The sequence below is a fragment of the Glycine max genome, chromosome 2 (genome assembly GCF_000004515.6).
Source record: "Glycine max cultivar Williams 82 chromosome 2, Glycine_max_v4.0, whole genome shotgun sequence".
Lineage (NCBI taxonomy): Eukaryota > Viridiplantae > Streptophyta > Magnoliopsida > Fabales > Fabaceae > Glycine > Glycine max.
The window spans coordinates 4,125,396-4,140,833 of NC_016089.4; the positions used below are offsets into that span (position 1 = coordinate 4,125,396).

The window sequence follows — 15,438 nt, forward strand, 5'->3', positions numbered from 1 at the left end:
AGGAGAACTAAAAATATAATTTAGCCTTTTATATATTTAATAAATATTTATATTTTCCTAAAATCATTAAAATATTTCTCACAATAAAATTGAAACTAAAATATATTTTTAGTCCTTTATATTTCCAATTATAATCAATTTGATTTTTTATCTTTCAAAAACTTCAATTGAATTCTTTATGTTTTTAAAGTTAGTCACAATGGTCATTTCAAAATAATGATCATTCTTTATTTATTTAGGGACATAATTTCAAATCTTCTTTTAACTCTCTCTCATTAAATTCACATATATAAAAAATATATAATTCATTTGATATTCAAACCCAAAAAGAATATAGATACGTAAAATTATGTGAAAAAATGAATCCAATGAGCAACCAAAAAATTCTAAAAAAAATTCTTTAAATTACTTGTGAAATTGATTTTTCTCACAATTTTTACTATGTATATAACCATTTTTTATCTGAACATATCTTTTTTTATTATTCAAATTGTTTCGTAATTTAAATAATTAGGTTTTCTTCAATTTGAGCACAAAAAAGCATTAGTTTCAATAAAAAGAATTTCCATCACTTGACTTGTGATTCTAAGTCCAACAAATCACCTAAATTGTTTTTAAGGGAAACCATTTGAATTATTTGATAACTTCTCACATGACTAGAATCACTATGAAAAGTTATTAAATAAGTTTTGACAAGTCCTCAAAACTTAGTTTCAAATTTCTACAATCAACATAACACCATTTGAGAAATTACGAAACTCAAATATAATCAAAACATAAATTACTAAATATATATTTTATTTTAACCGCTAAAGTTTACTTTTTTTATCCTAAAATGGAATCAAGCTTGTTCTTCAAAGGAAAGGAATAAATGTATATTTGCATAGAAGATTGTAAAAGCATACCTTTGAGGTGTATATTTGGAGAAATATCATTACTTTTATGCACCATAATTTTATCTTAAATCCAAACAAATACTGAGATTGATCTAGCGTTCTACACAAGTTAGCAGGCAGACGGAGCCGCGAAGGCAACAACAAAAACAGAACATAAAAGTACAGTGATTACAAAACAAAACTGATCATTCCATGTGTCGTGCGTCCAACTTCCTTCTTTTCCTTTTCGTCCTTCCATCAATTATCCTCCCAACCCTAACCCTAACCCTAACGAACCCCACTTCAAATTCCTTCGATAATCCATTAGAAATTCTATTATTATGTTATATGTTATAATTGTTATAATTATTTATAACAAAAATTCTTTTAATATATAAATTTTATTAGATTCGATTCCAAATTCGACTCAATTCTCAGCAAAACTCCGCCAAATTCGGGTTCAGACTTCAGAGAACCCTAATTTCATATGGTCGACCCCCTCCCTCCGCCGCCGTCGTCTTCCGGCGGAGACGACGGCGACCCCTTCGGCACCTGGTATGGCAACATCGACTATTTGCTGAACATCTCCGCGATCGGCTCCGCGTGCTGCCTTCTGATCTTCCTCCTCGTGAAGCTGCGCAGCGACCACCGCCGCATGCCGGGCCCCGCCGCCCTCGCCTCGAAGCTCCTCGCCGTCTGGCACGCCACCGGCCGCGAAATCGCCCGCCACTGCGGCGCGGACGCGGCGCAGTTCCTCCTCATCGAGGGAGGCAGCTTCGCCCTCCTCCTCTCCCTCGCCGCCCTCGCCCTCACCGTCCTCCTCCCCCTCAACCTCTCCGCTGGCACCGCCCCCCTCGCTGACGGCTTCTCCAAAACCACCATCACTCACATCCCCAAAGGCTCCCCCTTGCTCTGGATTCATTTCCTCTTCGCCGTCCTCGTCGCGGTTCTCGTCCACTTCGGAATCTCCGCCACTGAAGAGCGTCTTCGGATCACGCGGTTCAGAGACGGGTACGGTAATTTGAGCGATCCCACCGTGAATTCCACTGCCATATTCACTATTATGGTTCAGGGTTTGCCCAAAATCATAGGTGCTGATAGGATAGTGTTGCATGAGTATTTTCAGTATAGGTACCCCGGGAAGGTTTATAAGGTTATTGTCCCTATGGATTTGTGTGCGTTGGATGATTTAGCTAATGAATTGTTGCGTGTGAGGGATGAGATTTCGTGGCTTGTGGCCAGGATTGACTCTCGGCTTTTGCCGGAGGACGGTGACGGCGGTGGCAACGGTGGTGGCCCTGCCGGATTGTGGGGCTCGGTGATTTGTTGTTGGAAGTGGTTGAAGGGTTTTTGTGTTGATTTTATGAGGAGGTTTGGTTATAGTGATGAAGAGAGGTTGAGGAAGTTGCAGGAGTCGAGGGCTGAGTTGGAGAGTGAGTTGGCTGATTATAAAGAAGGGCGTGCCCCCGGTGCTGGTGTTGCATTTGTTATGTTTAGGGATGTGTATACTGCTAATAAGGCTGTTCAGGATTTTCAGAATGAGAAGAGGAGGAGGATTGGCAAGTTCTTTTCGGTTATGGAGTTGCGGTTGCGGCGGAATCAGTGGAAGGTTGAGCGGGCTCCCTTGGCGACTGACATTTATTGGAAGAACATGGGGACGCCGAGGATGTCGCTGAAGCTGCGGCGGGTGTTTGTGAACACTTGTTTGTTGTTGATGCTTTTGTTCTTCAGCTCACCGCTTGCAGTGATCAGTGCTGTTAAGAGTGCTGGGAGGATTATCAATGCCGAAGCCATGGATAATGCACAGCTGTGGTTGGCTTGGGTGCAAAGCTCTAGTTGGCTTGCAAGCCTTATTTTTCAGTTTTTACCCAATATGATCATATTTGTTAGCATGTATATAGTGATCCCTTCGGCTCTTTCATATCTATCGAAGTTTGAACGGCATTTGACAGTGTCTGGGGAGCAAAGAGCTGCGCTCATGAAGATGGTTTGCTTCTTCCTTGTGAATCTCATTCTCTTGAGGGGTTTGGTGGAATCGTCGTTAGAGAGTATGATCTTGAAGATGGGGCGGTGCTATTTGGATGGAGAAGATTGCAAGAGGATTGAGCAGTATATGAGTGCTTCGATCCTGTCCAAATCATGCCTCTCCTCACTTGCATTTCTGATCACAAGCACTTTCTTGGGGATTTCTTATGATCTTTTGGCACCCATTCCCTGGATCAAAAGAAACATTCAGAAATTTAGGAAGAATGACATGCTTCAATTGGTGCCAGAACAAAGTGAAGAATACCCTTTAGAAAATCAGGGCATAGATAATCAAAATAGTCTTCAGAGGCCACTGATGCATGACAATGCTTATGACATTGCCAATGGGGATAATGTTGAAGGACAAGATCTCTTTGTTTATCCAATCACTGGAAGCTCGCCTGCTCCCAAGCAGACATTCGATTTTGCACAGTATTACGCCTTTAATTTGACAATTTTTGCCCTGACTCTAGTATACTGTTCATTTAATCCCCTTGTGGTCCCTGTTGGTGCTGTTTATTTTGGGTATAGATATGTGGTTGACAAGTACAATTTTCTGTTTGTATATCGAGTTCGTGGCTTCCCTGCAGGCAACGATGGGAGGTTAATAGATACTGTAATATGCATCATGCGTTTCTGTGTTGATCTGTTCCTACTTGCCATGCTCCTATTCTTCTCAGTTCAAGGGGACTCTACGAAGCTGCAAGCCATATTCACTCTTGGATTACTAGTCATGTATAAATTACTGCCTTCGAGTAATGATAGTTTTCAATCAACTCTTTTGGAGGACATTCAAACAGTTGATAACGTTGTTGATACTAGGCCAATTGATTATGAGGTCTTCTCACAGCCCAGGTTTGATTGGGATACCCCTCAAAGGTGACTCATGCTTTAATATACATTGTTTGCTATCTTATAAAGATGCATCTGTTCCCAAACAAATATGTAACTTTAGAAAAAAAAAATAGTGGTGAGGGATAGAGATGGGACAGGGATCACGCTGGGCCAGGGAAGAAAAGGGAAGAGGGTTCTTCATGTAACTGATGTTCATAATTTGTTATACACGCACTTATGACATGTCAATTCTTCTCTTTCTTTTCTTACGAAATTCCAAAGCTTGCCCAGGATGTTAATAAATGTACCATATCATTTTTTGTGAAGTTCCTTGCTTTCTAGTTTCTGCAGATTTGAGGTGATGTGTTCTGCTAACATTTTTAATATCTTCATCCCCAAATTACTAGGGAAATTATGGGGGGAATGTTGGGCTTATTTTCGTTGGAAAAGGAGCGTGTTGCTTAGGGCAAAGTGGTGCTGTGCCTAGTGCTGGCCCCATTCCCGCCCAAAGAAAATTAAAGTGAAAGCCGAATAATTCCTCTTTTTTTTTTAATTGTTGTTTTAATAGCTTGGTATCATTTTAAACAAGAGACTGATAAAAAAACAATGTACAGAAATATTATTTACTATTATGTTCTTGTTTTATCAATTTTGATTCTTAATTCGACCAACATTTTCTAAAGTAAATCAAGGAGAAGTAGAGAACCAACTATACGCAACTAAGCAAGAAACTATTGTCTTCCTAAACATTGGTTGTTAAGAGGTGTAGGAAGTTATGAGATTAACACGTCTCCAACAATTTACACTCTTAAGAAACAACAATTATTTTTTAGTAAACAATGTGTAGAAATAATATGAAAAAATAAAAACCAGCCCAGCCGAGCAGAAAGATACTCCCGAACTCTTAGAGAACAGAATCCGCAACGTTGATCTATATATATATATAAAACCTAGCTATTACTATAAGATGATTTCTTAAAAAGAAAACTATAAGATGATATGTAGATGGTGCGACGTATGTGTATGTAGTATTATCATGTCATCTATAATCCGTCATAAGGATCATGCCATACACTATCGTTAAAATCCATATTCTAAATCTAATTATTTTTGCGAACATGAAGTGGCTGTAGTTTACTGGTAGGAATTCTACCTTGTGGACACTTCTATATCTGATATGACTCACATGCAGTGGGGGCATCTTCACAATAATATTGTGGTTTGCTTCCTTGGAATAATTACTCTTTATTTAAAAAATATATATTTTTACAAACAAATTATATAAAATAAAGTCATAAATTATTCAATTTTTGAAGATGAGTTCTACAATATATAAAATTAAGTGCGGTTCAATTAATTTAATTCGTAATAAAAGAAAAGTGAAGGTTGTCATTTAAATATTTTGATTGTATTGTTGTTGTTGTTAAAAGCAGCTAATTTAAATATATACTAAATATTAATTTATTAAATAAATAAATTCATCGTAATGAATAATAATTAGTTACATTAAATGCATAAACGTTTAAGTAACACTACCCAGATTACACTAAAACAAACAAAAAATATGCATTCTAGTAATTTACAAGACAAAATGAATGGTTTCAATCAGTTCAATGTTGCAATTGACTTTGCCACATGGTCAAACACCAATGCTACATTCACTCTGGTCCAAACAAGTGCATATATCTTCCTACTTGAGCATGTTCTGAATTTCAAATCCATTGTGGCTCCACTCATCTCTAATTTGTCACATTGAACTTTCTCTCTAAAACGTGAGGCTATTCATTCTTTCAATGTAACTGATAGTCTGCACTATAACCAATTCAACGAGGGGATAAATAGATTGAATAGCGAGTCACAAGTAATTTGCTCCTTTCACTTGTGACTTCCATTGTTCTTCATTCATCACTTGGGAGAGAGGCAAAGATACAAGGAACATGCATCATCAAGCAATGAAAAACAACCTTGCCGATTTAGGCATGGAGAGAAAAAGGGTTGGATCACAACCCCTTTGCCCAAAGCCTAGAAAGTTTTCACCTTCAATACATGAATTCCTCAAGCCAATCAAATGTACCAAACACAGGTTTGATTCATTTTCTTTGGTCCAAGAGCGTTTTTTTTTTTTTTTACAGATTTTAACAAATAATGTTAACAATACACTATTTGACGTATTATTTTCAACACATTATAATTGGTTGACAATTTACACAAGTTTCGTTGAAAAAGAAATGATACTTGTTATTGAGATTCTTGTAAATTTCACCTAATATATAGTTGAGATTTTAAAAAGAATGTTTTGTAGATATCAAATGTTAGTCTGCATCATTAGGGAAAGACACACAAGAGGAAGAAATATTAATGCTATGAATATGATGTGATATGAATAGGAAAAAAAGTAAAAAGTGTTAAATAAGTGTTTATACTATTAAGATAGTCATGCATGATTGTTGTTTTAAAAAACATGTTATTACATTTAAGTAATAATATATAGACATTCACACATTGCATACACTCAATTGACTCATTTTATTTCTTTTTTTCTGTATTTCTTCTTTAATTTTTCACGTAATATTGCTTATTGCATTTATACTTCTCTCTCTTTTTCTGAATGTAGATTGACACTATGACACATGAGTCTCCTTGAGTCATTTTTGTTAACATTTTTATTCTTTGAATAGAATAACTTCTTTCCTTTTATGGACTTATTTCTGATTTGTTTTTCTTTTGACCAGTCAGCCAAATATTAATGATGGAAGTGGAGTTCTCAATATGATCACCGAAAAGGTTTGAGTTTTCTTAAATAATAAAAAGAAGTAATTAGCCTGAAGAATTGGATTGAATAAGTTGTTCATAATGAATGGTTGGTGAATGCTATTGCAGAATGCAGATGGAAGGGAATTCCAATGTAATGGGTGCTTGCCTTGTTGTTATTCTGGCTCTCCTCCACGTAGAACAGAGAATCCATTGGTTCACGATGTGGAGTTTCTTCATCAAGTGGAAGTTGTTTCACCGTTAGCACGAACCAAACTCTCAGATAAATTTGGTTTCTCCTCTGCTTAACTCCCCCATGTGAATCAGAAAAGTGGGGAAAAAAATAAGCATTGTTGAAGGAAAGGGTTTACATAAGTTTTCTTAGTGTAGAAATAACATTTGAGGAATTTTTGTAGAAGAGTATAAGTAGTCTAAAGAACATGTTCTTAATGATTAATATGTAAATACGTAACGTGAGCTTCGTAGACTCAAAATGAGGTCATGTAAATAATTTTGTTGTGTAAGCTAATAGCAATATGACATTATGGTGAATTGCATACTCTGGATTGTTTAGCATTAATAGATTAGATTAAAATTTTATTACTTCGTTATTCTAAGTGTTGTTTGGTTACTTAGTTGAGTTCAATTAAACTCATGTTGAACGTCAGTTTCACACTCGCCTTATGTATTGGATCAAATAGGTTTTCAAACACATAATTATTATAGTTTTGTCATATAGTTTAAATACATCAATGAGACCTTTATTTATAACACCTTTTAAATGAATCTTACTAATTAACCATTACTATTAATTAATACTATGTTGCTTTTCATTAAATCTGAGGATTCTATTTAAAAATTCAGATAAATTATATGCATCTGTTTAACAAACAGTATATATAAGATCCTATAAAATAATATAACCATTTGGATATAGTAGTGAGAGATAAAGGTGAATGAGTAAAGGTGGCAGAACCCGCCATGGCGCCATCGGAGTTCACAAGCGTAAAAAATGAAAGCGCGGTGGTGGTGGGAATGGAACCCACTCACATTTTCATATTCATATTATAAAGCTCACTCACCAAACATGATCTCAGTGACCAAAACAATCACTGTTTCAATCCAAGATCTCAATCACATCACGCCAAGATCCTCTCTCTTTCTCTCTTTTCTCTCTTCCAAACCCTAGGTAGGCTCCACCACTTCGATGCGGGGTTTCTTCTTAGCGTATTAGAGAGATCGAAAAAACCAAGAAAAATGCTCGCTTCCGTTTTCATCATTGTGTCGCTCCTCTCCCTCTGGGAGTGTTGTCAGTGCCACGGCCACGTCTACACTTTTACGATGCACCACCGCCACTCCGAGCCCGTCAGGAAGTGGTCCCACTCCGCCGCCGCCGGAATCCCCGCCCCGCCTGAGGAGGGCACCGTCGAGTACTACGCCGAGCTCGCCGACCGCGACCGCCTCCTCCGCGGCCGCAAGCTCTCCCAAATCGACGCCGGCCTCGCCTTCTCCGACGGCAACTCCACCTTCCGCATCAGCTCCCTCGGATTGTACCTTTCTATTCTTTTTCACTCATCTATTTTCATTATTATTATTTAAAGGTTTCTTTCAAGAATTTAATTTAGATACACTCTGATCATACCCTTATGACTTGTCTAACCATAACTGCTAAAAAGATTGAATTTTGTAACAAGTATATTTAAAAGATACTAGTATGTATTGGTGGATTTTTTAATTAGTTCATAATATAAAAATCCTTATATGAAATTTGAAAATAAAATTCTTGTTTGACATATAAAAATTAATAATTTCTTTATATACATTCTCATCATACCCTTATTACTTGTCTAACCATAAATTTTAAGAAGATTGAATTTTGTAATAAGTATTTTTTTTTATTTGGGGTGTAATAAGTATATTAAAAGTTATGTATTGGTTGATTTTTTAATTAGTTGATAATGTGAGAATCTTTATATGAAAAATTGAAAATTAAATAATTCTTTGAAATATGGAATTAATAATTTCTTTAAAATAATTTAATGAACGGATAATTGCACAAGGTTCGAATTTTAAAGGAGAGCGGTCGTGTTTAGAAAAGAAGAAATTATTTAGATATATTTAATTAATGCTTAAATTTAACCATTCGTTGTTAATGGATTTGGTAAATTTACGAATTTTGTTAGTAATATTTTTTTTTTCTTCCTTCAAACTGGTTCCTGGTTTTCTTTAACATTTTTATTTTTCTCTTGTTTTTCTTCTGGAGATTCATGCAGTTTGCATTATACGACAGTTCAAATAGGGACACCGGGAGTGAAGTTCATGGTGGCACTTGATACGGGAAGTGACCTGTTCTGGGTACCCTGTGATTGCACAAGATGTGCTGCTTCTGATAGCACAGCCTTTGCTTCAGCCTTGGCTACTGTATGCTCTCTTTTGCTTCTTGATTTGGGAATGAAATGAAGTTGTTTCTATAGTAGATTGTTTTTTATTACACAATGTTTCTCTATTCTAATTTGCCATAGTTTATTTTCTTCTAAGGGATGCTAGCAATAAAGAAACTTCTTTTAACATACACTAGGATACATGCTTCTATTATTAGGGCCATGTTTGGATAAGTTTCTTTCTATGAGCTAAAATTAGCTTATGCATAAGTTAAAATTAGCTATTGGAATAGCTAAATGAGAGTATCTATAAATTAGCTTATTGCAAAGGCTTTTCATTTTAAATCCGGAAACAGAGGGCGAGCCCTAGTGCAGCGGTAAAGTTGTGCCTTGGTGACTTGTTGGTCATGGGTACGAAATTTTTATTTTCTTTTCTAATAAGCATTTAAGGAAAGATTTTTCCAAATAAGGTCTAGGTAAATTTTAGGTCCTATTCAATAATAACCTAGGCCACACACACTATTTAGTGGGGTGCTAATGTAATCCACTCTGATATTAAAGAATGTGTTTATAACCTTTCTCTTTTCTTTTCCCCTTTCTATAATCATTCCTTTTGTGTGAAAAAATATTTTTAAGTGAGTTTTCTATGATATGTTGAAGATGATTCTTACATTCCTAGATATGTATGTCTTGTGTTTTGCTGCCCCTGCTTTGTTTTTGAATAAAAATCATTGTTATAGCAGGATTTTGACCTTAATGTATACAATCCTAATGGATCTTCAACAAGCAAGAAGGTTACTTGTAACAACAGTTTGTGTACGCACCGCAGCCAATGCCTGGGGACGTTCAGTAATTGCCCCTACATGGTCTCTTATGTCTCTGCTGAAACGTCTACATCGGGAATACTAGTGGAAGATGTTCTGCACTTAACACAAGAAGATAATCACCATGACCTTGTTGAGGCAAATGTCATATTTGGGTTAGTTTCCTTGTTAAAATTACCAAAATTAATCAATATTACACTTATGCGAGTGATTTTAGCAATGATATTACAATACATGTGTTGCAGATGTGGACAAATTCAGAGTGGATCATTCTTAGATGTTGCTGCTCCCAATGGTTTGTTTGGGCTAGGTATGGAGAAAATATCAGTTCCTAGCATGTTATCAAGGGAAGGATTTACAGCAGATTCATTCTCCATGTGTTTCGGACGTGATGGCATTGGAAGGATAAGTTTTGGGGACAAGGGAAGTTTTGATCAAGATGAGACTCCGTTTAATCTGAACCCATCACAGTAAGTGGTAATTCCCTGTTACTTGCCTCTGATTATCTGAATTTAAAGTAATACTAATACTTGCAAAAATAACTTTTCTTATGCTTGGATACATTTCACAGCCCTACCTATAACATCACAGTCACTCAAGTACGTGTAGGAACAACTGTAATTGATGTGGAATTCACAGCTCTTTTTGATTCTGGGACCTCTTTTACATATTTGGTTGATCCAACCTATACAAGGCTTACCGAGAGCGTAAGTACTAAAATGGGACAAAATCTGCTTACATTTAGTTAGATGTTATTTGTAAACAATTTACCAAAATTTTTATATTGCAGTTTCATTCCCAAGTACAAGACAGGCGGCATAGATCAGATTCAAGAATCCCTTTTGAATATTGTTATGATATGAGGTCATATGACTATTGGAATATTATTTTTTAATTCACTTTAGCATTTTCTTTCAGAGCTAAGTATTCTTTCTTTTGATGGACAGTCCTGATGCAAATACTAGCCTGATTCCTAGTGTGAGTTTAACTATGGGAGGTGGAAGCCATTTTGCTGTTTATGATCCAATAATTATTATCTCAACTCAGGTGGTAGTTCCAGCTCGATTTCTCTTCTATATATGTATCCAAAAATAGTGTTAGCTTTGAGGATGCACATATAACTGATAAGATGTTCCTTCCCTTATCATTTTACAGAGCGAACTTGTATATTGTCTAGCAGTCGTCAAAAGTGCTGAACTAAACATAATTGGACGTAAGTCTCTCATACTTTCTGTATAGTTCACAGTTGGATGTGCTTTATGAACCAGAAGTGAATTAGGTTCAACTGGTGACAAGCTTAAGAATAAGTTTGAGATTAAATCAAACCAAAAATAAGAGTGCATCTTGTTGACAACTTGGTGTCTTGTATCAGTGCAGCATTGCTTCATTGCTTTCTTTTTTCCTCTGCTGTATCATATATGTTCATTCTCATGAACTGGTTATTTATGATGATTATTTATCCCTCAGCTTCTGACTTTGATTGCAGAAAACTTCATGACTGGTTACCGTGTCGTATTTGACCGAGAAAAGCTCGTATTGGGATGGAAGAAATTTGATTGTCAGTGTTTATTTTCTTCTCATGGTTACTGTGCTCCTCTATTTATTGTTTTATATACTGAAATTTCGTAATCATACACCTCTGAGCTTTTATGCCTAAGAAACAAATGGTCACACTTTGAGCCCTTAAACAGGTTACGACATTGAGGATCATAATGATGCCATCCCAACAAGACCACGCTCACACGCAGATGTGCCTCCTGCTGTTGCTGCAGGGCTTGGTAATTACCCTGCCACTGATTCAACTAGAAAATCCAAATACAACTCTCAGAGGTCAATTGCATCACCATCTTCACATTGTAGCCATTCTTCACTTCCAACTTTCCTCGGATTTCTTGTATTGTGTTTTGTTTATATTCTATAGTCATTCATTTGTATGGACCAGTGGTAGTTTATGGTAAACTTTAGCTCATATTCTTGATCTACATATGTTGATATTAGTGTATGTGGATATAGTGTTGAAGAATATATGTATGAATTTTACTCTCTTGAATCATATGATATGACACTGCAAATGCCATTTGCGTTGTATGTTTCCCTTCCCACAATTATTATTATGTTACTTATCCAAGGAGGAGGATACATATTTTCAAGTTATAAGTTTAATTTGGGATACAGAAGGGGGCATAGTTATAAATTTAATTTATATATTCGAACTTTTTTGAGGTTTTATTTCAACGTCAATCCAGGCAAATGCAAGTAACAGAAGAAAAAAAGAAAAAGGTTAATAATTTCGATGGCGTGTTAAGTAGGTTTTATTTCAACATCAATCCACGAGGCCATGTTTTTGTACCGCAACCTGGGAACTGGGAAGGTACACATAATCCTCATTAATTTCATTTTATCGAACCATTGAACGGTATCTATCAATGTTTTTTTTAAACTATGACCGAAAGTATTATTTCGTGATTCACTAGTTCAAATGTGATTCAAGTATGGTCGAAATATATACTAAATGTGTTTGTTTGATTTAAAGGGGAGAAAAAAGAATAAAAATAAAATGGCAAACGTCAATAATCCTTGAAAAGATTTTTATGTATACGCGAGAGAACCATAAAGAATGGTAATCATAAATTCTTTTATATATTCATTTGTTCTTCTCAAGAATAGGTCTTAACCAAGTTGCCAAAGTATAAGTGTTTCATAGATTTCTTTGCTGAATTTTGCTTCAAATATTCAGTTTGTAATATTTTCTGAAAAAGATACAAAGATAAGAAAAACATTAAAGTATACATGTCTAGTTTGTGTACTAATCTTACTGGTCCAAGTATAGTCTGTGTATATAATCTCACTTGTAAATTGTAATGGTGCTCTTCTTATACCTTTAATCCTTTCTCTAACTTTCTCTAAATTTCAAATGCCTACTTAACAAAAATAACTCAAGTCGTCTCCATTACTTTATTTCTTAAATGAATTGTATCTTAAACGGGTTTTTTCTTTTACCAAATATATAAAAAAACATTTACCAGAATATTCAAGTTGCAACTTTATTTACCAAAATATTCAAGTTTACTGTTCATGCTGGGAATGTTGGTAATGGGGGGCCCGAATCTGAACTAATTAAACAGGCATAAAGGAGTGGTTTCAGTATTTCACAAGCATAAAGAGAAATGGTTTAAACATATTTGACAGGGTGATATTTTCTGACCAGATAAAGATATTATGGGACGAATTGTGTAATTTTCGTCCTATCCCAACGTGTGATTCTTCTTCTTTCACTGGCTGTTGCAAGTCTTCCAAAGCCGTCCAAGAAATAGAGATAGTGATTGTGTGCTTTGTTTTCTACATGGCCTTAATTAATGATTAAAACTAATATTCTATCACAAGCTACAAAAATTAAAATACTCCTATGATTTTTTTTGCTAGTTTCAAAAATTAAAATGTAAACACAAATTAATTTACAATCCTAAGAAAAAAAACAAATGAGTATAGATAACTTTCTTTTCTAAACCGGATCTATTTTAAAATTTAGCTTAAAAACTCGACCAAATATAATATAGCAATTTATTTATTTATTTATTTATTTAGTTTAGAGATTTTTATAATGTCAATCAATGAAATAATTTTTCCTCTAAAAAAATTAAAAATAATTTTAAGCATATTTTTAAATTAATTATTATAAAATTTAACAAACTTGACAAGCAAGATAAGTTATAATTATATGAAATTGGATTAAGTTTCTTTTCATTCCGTTTAGTGTTGCAAAACGCACCAATTGCCACGACCTTGAGTCAATATATTATACAACTTGCATTAATTAGAAGTCTCCTCCTTTGAAATTTCTGGAATTAAAATTCGATGGGAAGCAACTGTGTTTTGATCTTTAGGAGTCATTTTTATTTATATATTAATTATTGGTTGACTGAGACACTAATTGAGTGTCATGATCCAGATTTATGCCGACATTATCTCCGCAGAAAATAGACCTCTGTAGAAAATGGAAATGTTGTAAATCGTTGATCTTGATTTCCACTGAATTTAAAAAACTAACACTAGAAAATAAAGTTTGTGAGGTCTAAGATATGAGGGACAAATGTTTGATTGAATGAGTGTGTTTACTTTTCTTGGTATTAGTAGTCTTTCAAGGACACCCACCAAAAAGAATATCTCTTTAATGAGCATGTGTCCAACTACTTGACTTAGTTCGCTAAGGCCCAAACCTTCTTTTACATGGAAATTCACCATCAATTCATCTACTAATGATTTCCTAAAAAACAATTAATATAATATTCGATACGTCATTTTGATTAGTTTTTAGTTTTTTACTGATTAAAAAATTATTTTTTTGTTTGATAAACATTTTTTTCAGTAACTTTTAGCTTCTAAGCATAGTATCTAGAAACATAAAGATATTTACAAAATTTGAATAGATTTCTTATTTTTTTATGTGCATTAATTATATAATATTATACTTTAAATTGTAATAGCAACGATGATATTATGGGGAAATGTATTTTCTCTAATTCTTTCAAACAAATTTAGGCCTTTTCTGTGATCATTTCTCTTTCTCAATACTAATTATATCTAAATATAAAATAGTTTCCCTTTTTAAAAGGGCTTTCTCTCTTATTCTCTTTTTTTTTTTAAAGGGGGGATTTCTTTTAAGCAAAAAGAAAAGCAAACAAGACTGTTTTTTTTTTACGAACAAATTTTGAGAGAAAAGGGAGTTATCCTATTATTACAACTATACTCAATTAACATGTACAAGAATTAAAGAAAAAAACTTTTTAGCATGATATTGAAATGTACCAATTGTGAGACTCACCTTGGTCATGACTCATGCTTCACAAATATTTGGAGCTAATTGAAAGATGAGAGATTTTTGGTGAAGAATGTTGGCTCAATTCGACAATTGCACTGTCGTTTTCATGATTCATTCATGCATCACAAGAAAAAAAACAGAAACAAGAAAAAAGAAAAGCTTGCAGCCACAAGCAAAGACTGGGTAAAATAACTTCACCGATCATAATCAACACCCCTAATTCTTACGTACGTATTGCCGCTTGCCTAAACTGAAATGACCTATTCACAATTCACAAATTAAAATCTTCATAATTAGTAGATAATTAAGTTCTCCAACCATGTTATTAAAAATTCGATTCATAATTATATATTCGAAAAAAACCCTCAATTTACTAATATTTATGTTTGAAAAAAAAAACTAATCTTAAATTATTAGTTGCAAAAACATTCTTGATGGAAAAAAAAAAAAAAACACTTGCAACGCAAGTGATAATTCGTTATTATTGTTCTCCTTTTCTTCCAACTATATGATATGATTAGAGAGACATTCTTAAATAGAACTAAAGTTGAAATGATGTTGGATTTTACATTTTTATCATTTTTAGTTTTGAGGGTTAGTCTTGATTTATTCAGCTTATCGCTTGTGTAACGTGGACTTTTCTTAGGATGGCCGTTAACAAACCTACAACGTGTTATGATAATTAAAATATAGAATGATTATCGTTAATATGGATGCAAAAATTCGTATAACTATTTAAATAAAGTAATAATATATTAATTAAAATATATTTGATCTATATGTGTTCGTTGTAAGCTTTACAAAAGTATTAATTTACATATTTAAACTAAATTTGCATTAAATATTCAAAAAAATTATTACTCGTCATAATCTTATTTAATTCGAATAAATTATCTCTCATAAAAAATACTTATAGTCAACCAAAAGAA

The 15,438-nt window shown here is 34.2% G+C and overlaps 2 protein-coding genes across 3 annotated transcripts; both read left to right on the forward strand.

The window, feature by feature from the left end:
• Positions 1-1,003: 1,003 nt before the first annotated feature.
• On the forward strand, positions 1,004-4,060 carry LOC100818001 (CSC1-like protein At4g35870). The gene has a single exon (XM_041010882.1). It carries the CDS (start codon positions 1,363-1,365, stop codon positions 3,781-3,783), a length of 2,421 nt encoding a protein of 806 aa, XP_040866816.1. The 5' UTR covers positions 1,004-1,362; the 3' UTR covers positions 3,784-4,060.
• A 3,341-nt stretch (positions 4,061-7,401) lies between these two features.
• On the forward strand, positions 7,402-11,778 carry LOC100818540 (aspartyl protease family protein 1). Of its 2 annotated transcripts, none has more exons than XM_006574597.4 (10): positions 7,402-8,035; positions 8,759-8,906; positions 9,607-9,845; positions 9,936-10,160; positions 10,262-10,397; positions 10,481-10,554; positions 10,638-10,737; positions 10,846-10,903; positions 11,177-11,248; positions 11,382-11,778. In XM_006574597.4, exons 1-10 carry the CDS (start codon positions 7,743-7,745, stop codon positions 11,609-11,611), a joined length of 1,575 nt encoding a protein of 524 aa, XP_006574660.1. In that variant the 5' UTR covers positions 7,402-7,742; the 3' UTR covers positions 11,612-11,778. The 2 variants fall into 2 exon arrangements, with proteins under 2 accessions (XP_006574660.1, XP_040866916.1); XM_041010982.1 differs by having other exon boundaries at positions 7,403-8,035; positions 9,610-9,845.
• The last annotated feature ends 3,660 nt before the right edge of the window (positions 11,779-15,438 follow it).

Excerpts from the sequence above, each read along its gene's own strand:
- LOC100818001 (XM_041010882.1), top strand. The coding sequence starts at position 1,363 with ATGGTCGACCCCCTCCCTCCGCCGCCGTCGTCTTCCGGCGGAGACGAC.
- LOC100818540 (XM_006574597.4), top strand. The coding sequence starts at position 7,743 with ATGCTCGCTTCCGTTTTCATCATTGTGTCGCTCCTCTCCCTCTGGGAG. Across the intron at positions 10,398-10,480 it reads ATACAAGGCTTACCGAGAGC|TTTCATTCCCAAGTACAAGA; the intron begins GTAAGTACTAAA and ends TTTATATTGCAG. Across the intron at positions 10,738-10,845 it reads TAATTATTATCTCAACTCAG|AGCGAACTTGTATATTGTCT; the intron begins GTGGTAGTTCCA and ends ATCATTTTACAG.